At 34.8% G+C, this 11,639-nt stretch overlaps 2 protein-coding genes across 2 annotated transcripts; both read right to left on the bottom strand.

Annotated features, from left to right (window-relative positions):
• Positions 1 to 223: 223 nt before the first annotated feature.
• LOC111209316 (S-adenosylmethionine carrier 1, chloroplastic/mitochondrial) lies at positions 224 to 2,865 on the bottom strand. The gene is made up of 13 exons (XM_022709068.2): positions 2,770 to 2,865; positions 2,534 to 2,604; positions 2,305 to 2,418; positions 2,105 to 2,187; positions 1,925 to 2,001; positions 1,716 to 1,806; positions 1,569 to 1,622; positions 1,397 to 1,492; positions 1,217 to 1,306; positions 1,061 to 1,112; positions 761 to 822; positions 612 to 692; positions 224 to 511 (listed from the first exon to the last, which is right to left on the bottom strand). Exons 2-13 carry the CDS (start codon positions 2,586 to 2,588, stop codon positions 386 to 388), a joined length of 981 nt encoding a protein of 326 aa, XP_022564789.1. The 5' UTR covers positions 2,589 to 2,604; positions 2,770 to 2,865; the 3' UTR covers positions 224 to 385.
• A 6,064-nt stretch (positions 2,866 to 8,929) lies between these two features.
• LOC106378585 (alkane hydroxylase MAH1-like) lies at positions 8,930 to 9,481 on the bottom strand. Its single transcript, XM_048749829.1, has one exon. It carries the CDS (start codon positions 9,479 to 9,481, stop codon positions 8,930 to 8,932), a length of 552 nt encoding a protein of 183 aa, XP_048605786.1.
• Positions 9,482 to 11,639: the final 2,158 nt, after the last annotated feature.

Here is an 11,639-nt window from a genome sequence, read left to right on the forward strand (position 1 = left end):
TCCGGATCCGGATATCCGCCGGATATTACAATTTTTACAAGGATATCCAACACCCGGATATCCGAGAACCCCGGATTCGGATAAAAATAGTAAAATTATGGATCCGCCAGATCTTTATCCGGATACCTTAAAATTGCCCGGATATCCGATCCGTCTCAGGTCTATCGTACACATAGAAACGAAGATTAACATATAAAATTAATTAGGTTCAATAATATTTGAATAGTGTGCTCAAGAAATGATATTTTATTTATTGAATGAAAGTTGAAATGAACATAAGTACTTGACAAAGTCTGATCACACAAAGGGACTCGGTTGAATGTCAAACAGTATCATCTTTCAACCATTTTATTGTCCTCAAGAATCATAATAAGCTGAAATAAACTCAATCCTCTTTGGATTCTTTAACCGTCTTGGGACGTCTTTGAGCAAGTGTTCTCTTCGTGCTCTCGAGCACACCAAAGAAGATTGAACCACCAATACCTATCCACAACACTCTTGGCCCAATACCCTAATAGTGGTGCAAGGATTAGCGTTTTTGTAGTAACTAAAAGAAGCTCTGCTCAACTTATGATAAAGTGGTAACTAGTGTGTGCGTGTGGTGTACGTACCTTTAAGAGAGCAGAAGCTCCTTCCTCTTTTACAATTGTTTGAACACAGTCAACTATACCTTGATATTGTTTGGCTGATCCCTGAGAAGAACAAGAAAGAAGATTGGAACTTGGAGAGACTTTTTAAGATGTGATAAAACTATTACTACCTGAACCATTAATCTTGTCTTGATTACATCAAGCGGAGTGGTAACTGCTCCTGTCAGAGCACCTGCATAAACCACGACCGCACAAGGCAACGATCAACCAAGTTTATACTTAATAATCACACACTGTGACTAACTGGTTCCTCTGTAATAACAAGTTGTTAAAGATACAAAGCAACGTTTGAGTCTTCTTTCAGTTCAGTCAATTAAACCTAACTGTCTCAGGTCAGATTATGAGGAAATTTGCAACATCTACCAAAACTTAATGGATCCGGAAGTTTTGTATTTAAAGCGTTCACGAACCAGCAAATGCACCAATTAGAGCGTTCTCAGGATCATTAAGCTCTCTACGCGCCTAGCCAAAACAAAAAAGAAGAAGTTAGAGCAAAGTTTAAATCTCATGCCAAAATATTATTAAGTTACTGTATTTTTGATTATTTTTTTGCCAAGAATACTTACTGCTTTTTTATACCCCAAGCAGAGCTGCTCATATATGCAGAACTGAATAGCATCAAACGGCAAGTCTCTTAATAGGAAAGATCGGTATCCCTAGAAGAAAAGTGAAATAAGTTACTACACAGCAAAAAAACCACAGACTAAAAGGAAGAGCTTAAGCGAAAAGGTGTTAGTGTTACTAACTGCATAGAGACCCTTAAAGCCCTCTTGTGATGCAATAACTCGAACAGCGTTGGGAGCTGAAGCAAACTGACCAGTCTGCATTCTCTGCTTCACAACCTACAACAACACACACATGGGAATGTCACTTCGGAAGGATTATATTGCAGAACAGGATCAGAGAGGGAGTTTATACCTCTGTAGGCACTCGAATAAGAGAGGCAGCAAGTCCACCGATGGCCCCTGCAGTCTGTGGAATTTGATACAAGGGACAAGATTACTGTTCTTCACTCTCAAAATACAAGGAACAAATTCAACAGTCTAGATAAAGAAAATCTCTCACCAGGTGAGCAACTGCGCTTAAATGATCAGGAAAGGTCTTCAGCAGTTTCTGCTTTGTGGGTTCGTAAACTCCAACGAACAAAGCCGAAGCCCTACATAGAAACAGGACAAGGATACAATTTTGTCAAAAACTCATCATTTGTAGTTACTAGAAAGTTGTTTTTTTTTTTATACCAACAAAATAGGAACACTATGGATGAGAGCACTTACGGTAAGACACCAGCGATATTTCCAGCTAATCCTGAATATAGACCCTTCAGCACAATCTTTCCACCTCCACGAGCTGCCTACATCATAAAGGTAAGAAATAATTCAACATTTTTTTTTTCTTTTTGTTCAGACAGTTAAACTCAATCAAAACAAAGAAATGAACTTTTTTTTTTGACTTGCCTGAAGTCTAGTCTTTATAGTATCAATAGGGTACAAAGCTGTTTCAACTACAACTCCAGCTGTACCTCCTGCTATAAACCCCTCTGCATCATCAAAAAAAAAAAGAAAAGAAAACATCTTCACATCCAAAGTCTGTATCTTTACACTAAATTCATAAAAATTACGAGCCAAAAGAGAGACACTACAAAGTGGTTCCATACCAAAGAGAGTGCGGAAGAAATCAAAAGGGTTTTCGTTTTCGTTTTGTGTACTGACTGAAGCAAAGCCTTTGCTCTTTTTGATCTGTGGAATCTGTATTACCCTACTCGAGACATCTGCCAAAACCCATCAAACAAATTATTACACACTTCTCTCCTCCAATGGAGTCAAACATGAACATATATAATAATTAAAAAAAAAAGAGAGACATCTCTTTTGTTTTTTAATTACCGGGAGCACTGGCTGAAGAGCTCTTCACATCAACAGAGAGTGTAAGAGGAGCCATCAGAAGCTTCTCTGACCTAATTTCACCAATTCAATTTCATTACACTCAAAACCAATCCCAAACTAGTCAACCAAAGTGAAGAAACGTACAAATACAATACACCAACATATATATTCAGAGATAACGAGTAAACGTAGTCAATGCTATAGAGACCAGATTACAGGATAGAAAGTATAGTTACCAGAGGATGAGTAGGTAGAGTTGAGAGAGGAACGGGTGGAGATAGCGCAGAGAGTTCACTTTCTTCGGCTTTTTCGATGTCTGATTAAAAGAGTCTCTCGTTACAGTTATGGGCCTTAAAGGACCCACTAAGCCCATAAAGAAGTAATTTGCCATTGCTGTAAAAGCCCGTCATCGATTTCTCGTTGAGATATGTATACGTTATTTAAATAAATCACATTTTATATGCTCTTGTGATGTAATTAGTCGACATTTTTTCTAGAGAAATTTCCTATGATAATCTGTTTTAATTTATTTTTACCAAACTAGATTCCAAAAAGAAAATGATCAAAAGAAATTTCATTAAATCGTAAATATACACTTATATCCATATGGTTAATTAATATAAACTTATAGTTTAGAGTTAAGCGGTGAAGTTTTGAAAGTGAGATTTAAAATTTAAATAAAATTATAAAAATTATAAAATAAATATTTTTAAAATAGTTTGAAAAGCATTTTCGAATTTCAAAAAAGAAAATTTGAAGATCTTTTTTTTTTGAAAAAAATATTTGAATTTTTTATTTATAAAAAGTTCGAATTGAAAACATATAATTCAAAATTATAAAAAAATTATTATTTCTAATTTAATTTTTAATTTGTATTTATATATCTATTAAGCAATGTGTAGAACAATCTTTGTGTATTTAATGAAATATCTTTTAGTCATTTTCTTCTTTGGAAGTTTTTTTTGGTGACAAAAACTTGAAAATTAAGAAGCTATTTGAAAGAATTGCCATTCTTTCTATTTAATTTTCTAACACTAGATATTATGAAAACTCATAATATTAGATGCATTTCAACTATCAATCATGATTTTACTGTAAATATACTTAAATATTTCAAATTCATAATATTATACATTTCAGTTATCAATTATAATTATAAAACAACTATATATTAACCACTAGGATCGGTCCGCCCTACGTCGGGATATACTTTACTTGTGATCTAGGTTATTATTTTATATGATTTTGTGTTTTATGTTTTAAGTTTTCATTTCCAAAAGATGTATATGATAATAAGTTTTGTCTTTTATAAAGTTTTAGGTGAGGAGAGATTATATGTGATAATATATATTTTGCTTATGTTACAATAGTTGATTATGTTGTTCAAAAAAAAAAAATTACCTTTATGATACTATATATTAGTTAAATTTTACCTACTTTATTAAATTATTTGATATATAATGTGTGTTGAATTTGATGATAGTATATTATCTTTATCTGTAATTCAATGAAAACATCAAAATATTGAAATTGAAAAAATATATGAAAGATGAATACATTTTTTAAAAGATGATTTGTTTATGTTTATATAAAAGTTATATATAATAGTTATGTTATTAGTATTTAAAAGATGAACATATAATGGAGTACGAATCAAAACCAATTGTTTCGTGTTAAGAACATCTCCAAAAGCAATTTCAAAATTTCAAATATATATTTTTAATGGAGCTACGCGCGAGAATAATTTTCTTATTATTTTTGTTTTTATAATTGTTGTTACATTTTTTATTTTATGTGTTAAAATTGTTTAATGTCAGGAACTCAATCCAATCTTGTTGCTATTAACTAAATTTTATAATTAAACTTATTTTGGTGTTGCATATATATCTATTGATTAGTTTTGTTTTAGGTTATCTTAATTTATTTATACTTTTATTTATTTTGTCGTTTTTTTGTATTACATCTATACTTCTGGCCATGCAAATATATAAAAAATTTATGATTATATCAGTATAGAATCTATGGTTAATTTTGTTTTGGAATTCATGAGTTTTTTTAACACATTTATTTGAATAAATCTTTTTGTTTATATTAATACAAACTTTTTTCTTTTTTTTTTTTTTTTTTATGTTTTTTTGTTATATCTGGTTTATATGTTTTCCAATTATCTGTTGTGGTTTTTCTTAATATTTTGTTGGTTTGATTTTAATGATTTAAAAGGAAACTGACATATTCACTTATTTAAAATTTTCGTAGACTTTGATTTGATGAAATGTGAACCCGTTTTAAATATCTTTTAAAGAGAAACATATATGTGCTTTATGTGCTTTATCAAAGTACGACCTATATGTTTTAAATATCTTTTAAAGAGAAACATATATCTTTTAAAGTTCGTAAACTCGTATGACTTGCATCCTATTTTTCTATTTTCACGTACAAAATTAACAAACTCGTCTTTGTGCAGGTATCTAGAAGTTGGCTTTCGAGTGGGCTGCTGTAATAAAGCTAGAGCTGAGGCCCACTAACAGTCACCTGACCAACTCTAACCTAATTTTTTTTCTCTTTCGACACCAAGAATCAAACAAAATCTCCTTTGTCTTCCTCTATTCTTTTTTTTTTGAGCAATCGTCTTCCTCTATTCTTCATACCTAATCTTTTCCTCATCTTCGTTAACCTCCAAGCTCATCCTAGCACCAAATCCGTTGCCACTATTTTGTCTCAACAGAACTCCAAATCTAATCATCTCCAACAATCTTTAGTCTCCATCTGAGATTGAATTAAGCTAAGCTTCTTATCCCTTATCTGATTTTGTTGCGATGACAATATCAGCGACTCAGTTGTTGTCATGTCTATAGAGGCCCGACTTACCGGATGGTCAAAAATCCTGTCGATCCCGATGCGTCTCCCGTCGCTATTTTTTTGTATTCCTTCGACGATTTTATCTCCGTGGTAAGCACATCCATATTCGGTTGAGTCAGCTTGAGAGAGATTCGCGAATCTCACTCATACCTCCTTAATCGATCAAAGCTCTCCTTTCTAGATTTGACTCAGATGTCGATCCCGACCTGTAACTCTCCTGTAACTCTCGTCGACTTCTTTGAGAACAACAGTCTGACCAACCAAATCAAGGTTTGAGACCTGAGCTTCCAATTTATTTTCTGGCGAACTTGGACCATCAAGCTTAGGCTCTTCCAGTGGGACTCATGTACGCCTCTCTTCCTTCTTCTTTCACATTCTGCTCAAAGAATTTTTTTATGGTTGTGTGGAATGAAATGGTGATGTTCACGGGTTCCAAGCTCACCTTTTATAGCAGAAGATTCACTGACTGGAAGAAAAAAGATATTCATTGAATGAGGAAACATGGAAGGGTGGGTAATTAAGAAGGTTGTCAATGGCAACATTGAATGCATCCCTTAACTGTCCGGTTTTTCTTTGCCGTCGAGAAGGAATACAGACAAATCGACACAAATGACAGCTCTTACCAAAGATTGGCCGTAAAATTCGTCTCTCATAACCTATCCGAAACTCCATGGTCGGTTTAACAAATCAGAGTTTGAAGAATATCATGAACCTTAAAAATAGATGATTGCAAGATTGTCAATATTGAGCTTCGACAATGTTTTCAGTTTCGGCTCAACTCTATAACAAAACTGAAAGCAACAGCCCACTCTATAAATGAAACGCAGAGTATTAATAGAAGGGACACGTGTCGGCTTCTCAGAACTCGACTTTGTGACATGGATGCTGAGGTGGCACAACAAGAGGGAGGCAAACATTTTTTTTTAATATATAGATTCTTGAAATACCATTACCTTATCATTTTTATACAAGTTTTGATATTAACCATGCATTCTGGAAATAAATTTTTTCTCGGGTTCACCTCCTCGGGTGAACTTGTAGGTTTACCAACCAATCTTATTTCATATTTCATATCTTCTTAAAATACTATTGGTTGAACATATATCTTGGCAAATTCACATTTAAGAAAAGATGATTATCCTTCCCATCGCGTAAAGAAAGATCATGACTGTAGAGTTTGCATCCACTTTATGTCCACTTGGAAGCACATCTGGTTTTATAGAAGTCTTTCGCTGGAATGGAGCTGGTGGATATAGCCTCATTGCTTCATAAAACGCGGCATGTAAGTACACGAGCTTGTCCAAGTTCTCTTGGCCACAAGGGGTTCTTGGTAGATTCTTGTTGATTTCTTCGCGAATCATAGTCGTCATTTGAGGATTTTCAGACAAAAGTCAGAAGAACCAAGACAGAGCTGGGACCATGGTGGCTCTTCCTGCTAAGATCAAACCCAAAACAACACTTCTTAGGAATTTATCATCGAACGGATCCAAGAACTCGTACTTGCTTGTATCTAGTTTTATGAAAAAGGTTAAAGCATCTTCATGGTGACTACTAGTCCCTTATTGTATCTCATCTCTCTTAGCTGGTATATATTTTGCACAAACACGATCAATTATTGCTTCAGCTTCGACCATCTTCTGCTCTGGTCCGAACCCTATCCACTTTTGCAGCTTCCAAAAGAATCTTGATATGCAAGAAATCAAAGGGTTTCTTGTTTAGAAAATAATAGACGATAAGAAAGCAAAAGGAAGCTAGGAATGCTCCAAATAAACCGATCAAAGCCATTATTTACTAAGAGATGTTTGATTTGGTGTAGAGAAGAGAAGAGAAGAGACATACAAAGGAAGTTGAATTATACACATGATATATATATATATATATATATATGATCAGATTGAAGATATGTCTGGAAACAGCGTGTCTGTATTATTATTATTTTTTTTGTAAATATTCTATGTCTGTATTTCAATAACCATGCAGATTATTTGATCAACAATTATCGTAAGAAGGGAGCTGATTGTGGAGTGATCTCTCTCCTACATGCACATATCACGTTAATAGCATCCAGCGCAAAGACCAGTGTCATATATTTCTTGACGAATAAGTTAGTTGAATGAGAGTTTCTGATCATGAAGTAACTTGCATGAAGAATTTCTTGCTTAGAAAGTAATACAAGGGGTTGATGCCAGCCAGCAAAATTGAACTGTTTTCTAGCTGCGTCGTCGACAATTTAGCATTGTTACCAGCGGCGGTCATGAACATATCCAAGTGGATATTGACATATATTTTCCCCAATTTTTAAAATAATCCCCTAGAATATATTTGCGAAATGATTTTGCCACATTTACTTTCTACAATCAATTTCACAAAACAAATATGACATAGCTACTAAAATTGATGACATGTCTTATAACTTAATATGACATGGACAATTACATTTAATGTTAATTTATATTTTTAGTAAACTTTTTAAAATATGGTAATAACTCATATATTACATTTAATGTCAATTTATATTTTTGGAAATTGTTTTAGAATATGAGAATAACTCATAAATCATCATTAAAATAAATATATTCAAACGTAGCATTACAAATTTTGAAATATAATTTAATTATATATTTTTAAATTATACAATTTTATTACTAAAATTTTCAAAAATGTATACAATTTTTTTAGAAAATTATAAAACTTTAATCGTAAAATCATTATTTTCTTATATATCTACAAATTTTGTAAATATTATTTAATTTTAATTTTTGATAATTATGCAACTTTTACAAATTTATTTAATATATTTAATTAAAATAAATAGATAGATAATCTATCTAAGATTATAATTTCAAATATATACATGCATATTCTTAAATATAATTTTTATGTTTAATTAAATAAAATTTATATTAAAATATTGATACGAAAAAGAAAATTTACAATATTAATAAAATTTTATTTTAAAATATAATTTATATTTATCTGTTAATAAATATTTTAAAGTTTTTTTACGACACCTAGTTTACATAGAAAAAAATTCCTAAAATTTGTAAAAAAAAATTTTAATTAAAATCTTACTAAATAGCTTATAGCAAAATGTTATCCTAAGATCAAAAATAGTTTAGGAATTAAAGTTAAACCTAACAAAGAAATGAACTTTTTAAAAAGAATTCCCTGACCTGCCTGAAGTCTAGTCTTTAATCGGGTACAAAGCTGTTTCAACTACAACTCCAGTAGTACCTTCTACGATAGTATTATGAAATTCATTTTACAAATTTCAATTGTCAGTCATGATTTTAAGTTGCTATTTGAAATTCATAATATTTGTACATTTCAATTACAAATCATAATTGTAAAATAACTATTAACCTTTCTTGAACACACCATTACATTATTTACACAAGTTATGATATACTCTAAAATAGCTATTAAGCAATCATTATTTTAATTTTTTTTTTGAGAAGGGGCTTACTATTATTTAAATTTTTTTTTTATGTTGATTATCTTTTATTTTAATTTATATATTTATTTTCTGACAGCCGATCATCTTTTCTTAAATGTGACTTTAAGACCATGCTTCATATGAAGAATAAAACCAGGAAGTGGCTCGATCTTGTGTCCTTTAACCACCTCAATGTCATAGTTTTGTAATATCTCCACCACTATTATCATCAAATGAATCATAGCCGTATGCTTACCGAGACAAGTTCTTGGGCCGGCATTAAACGAAAAGAACTTGTAGGACGGCTCATGTCTCAGCTCTCCCGTCTCTGAATAAACTCCCATGCGTCTTCCCCCCCATATAGCTCTCATCCTCCCCATTGCGTAAAGAAAGAAGATGACTGTAGAGTTTGCATCCACTTTATGCCCACTTGGAAGCATGTCTGGCTTTATAGAAGTCTTTCGTTGGAATGGAGCTGGTGGATATAGCCTCATTGTTTCATACAAAGTTGCATGTAAGTACACGAGCTTGTCCAAGTTCTCTTGGTCGTATCCGGTTCTTGGTAGATTCTTGTTGATTTCTTCACGAATTATTGTCGTCACTTGAGGATTTTCAGACAAAAGCCAAAAGAACCAAGTAAGAGCTGAGGCCATAGTGTCTCTTCCCGCTACGATGAAACCCACGAAAACATCTCTAAGGAATTTATCATCAATGGGATTCTTTTTTTTTTTTTTTTATCAAACAAACTTGCATTACTAAATAGAAGTTCACCCTCCACGAATGGAGGTGGTTACATAACTAGCAAGGGCTGATTTTGCCACCAAATCAGCCTCCACATTAAGGTTTCTCGAAATGAAATTAAAGGAGATTACATCAAAGAAAGACATAAAGTGATAGATATCAAACATGATACCGAACAGTTCAGGTTGGATCCCCCCCTTCTTCAGGAGATTGATCAGGGAGAGGGAATCAGAACGAACTACCAGGGATCGGACGTTTGAATAAACAGCAAGGGCGACCGCCCGATGAATAGCGATGGCTTCCGCCATTAATGCTGAAGAGACATGGCTGTGAGCTTCCGAAACCTCAGGAAGGTTTCGAGCGTTATAGCCTGAAAAGACTCCTCCAATGCCACAAGCTCCCGACACTGGATTCCAAGCTGCATCAACATTGCAGACTAGACTGTCCGTCGGGATTGGTGGAGGAGGATCAGTAGCGCGAGGTGGGAGGCGGTGAGAAGAGGAGCTCGAGGATGATGCTTGCGCGTCACTCCATTCTTTTGCATCCTGTATACTCTTCAGCACTATCTCCTTAGCTGGGAAGATTCTGTTGTCAAAGACGCTCTTGTTTCGTGCTTTCCATAAATTCCAAACAATCCATGGCCATAACGGATCGCTTAGCCCAGTTGGTGGAAGGGGAGTGTACGACTTCCCGAGTTTAATAAACTCAGCCAATGAAGGTGTAGAAGCTATAGGTCTGCAGACAATCGGACTGAGGCTCCACACTTCCTCTGCTAGTGGGCATGTGAGAAAGACGTGTAAGTCATCTTCGGGAGCTCTACACTTGCAATTAAAGCTCGGGAATCCTCTTCTCTCCAGATTAGAGCTCACGGGTATGGCTTTCCTAACAACTCTCCATAAGAAGTCCTTCAGCTTGGGACTCGTTTTAATATTCCAAATGTCACTTAGCCAATTGACGGGATAAGTGATCTCTTCCTGTGGCCTGCATGATGTCATACCGACTCCATACCCAGTCTTTGTGGAATATTCTCCTGATTTTTCTTTCAGCCAGATCATAGTATCCGGAGATTGAGTAGAACTGGTTTTTATGTGCAAAATAAGATCCTCATACTGAGGTAGCGTGCCTCTGATTTTCTCTATACTCCATCTGTTAGTGAGCGGGCACAGGAGGTCTTTAACCTTCAAAGATTGCTCGGTTTGGGTAGGCGGTCCCATCGGTTGGAGGGGGGACTCAATCCATGGATCACCCCACACTCTGATTGACTCTCCATCGCCAACTACCCAACTCAACCCTTTCCTAAGTATTTCCCTTCCGGCAAGGATACTTCTCCATCCATGAGACGGTGCAGCTGGTATTGAACATTCCATAAATGACTGGTCCCGACAGTACTTACCCAATAGTACTTGAGCCAGCAGTGAGCAAGGATGTTTTATTAATCTCCATCCGATTTTTGCAAGCAAGGCGTCATTAAAGGTTTCAATATCTCTAAATCCAAGACCTCCAGCATACTTCGGTTGTGTCATTGTTTCCCAAGAGACCCAACACATCTTTCTCTTTTCCGGAATAGAATCCCACCAGAAGCGTGTGAGAAGGGACTGAATTTGCTTGCATAATGAAACCGGCAGTTTGAAACAGGACATCGCATAGCAAGGCATAGCTGCTAAGACCGCTTTGAGCATCACCTGTTTACTAGCTCCGGAAAGAAACCTTGCAGTCCAGCTCTGCGCTTTCTGCCTAATCCGGTTGAGAATGGAGGCAAAGATGTCTCTTTTTCGACGTCCAAACTGCTCTGGTAGCCCAAGATATTTACTAATACCTCCCTCCAAAACAATCCCCATTGTTTCTTTGACTCGATCCCTCACAGCTACCGGTGTTTTAGCCGAGAAAGTAATGGCTGACTTTTGCGGGTTGATTTTCTGTCCTGATACCGCTTCATAGATCGATAATATCTTCATCAAGGCTGAAACACAAGATGGTTTTGACTGGCAAAAAAACATCATGTCATCAGCAAAAAGGAGGTGGTTAATTGCTGGACATCCTCGAGCAACTCTCACCCCCGGTATCGACCCA

Source organism: Brassica napus, chromosome C3, assembly GCF_020379485.1.
Source record: "Brassica napus cultivar Da-Ae chromosome C3, Da-Ae, whole genome shotgun sequence".
Lineage (NCBI taxonomy): Eukaryota > Viridiplantae > Streptophyta > Magnoliopsida > Brassicales > Brassicaceae > Brassica > Brassica napus.

Coding starts and splice junctions, on each gene's coding strand:
- LOC111209316 (XM_022709068.2), bottom strand. CDS start 2,588: ATGGCTCCTCTTACACTCTCTGTTGATGTGAAGAGCTCTTCAGCCAGT. Junction 1,307..1,396: donor GCTTTAAGGGTCTCTATGCA/GTTAGTAACACT, acceptor CTTTTCTTCTAG/GGATACCGATCTTTCCTATT. Junction 693..760: donor AGACAAGATTAATGGTTCAG/GTAGTAATAGTT, acceptor TGTTCTTCTCAG/GGATCAGCCAAACAATATCA.
- LOC106378585 (XM_048749829.1), bottom strand. CDS start 9,481: ATGGCCTCAGCTCTTACTTGGTTCTTTTGGCTTTTGTCTGAAAATCCT.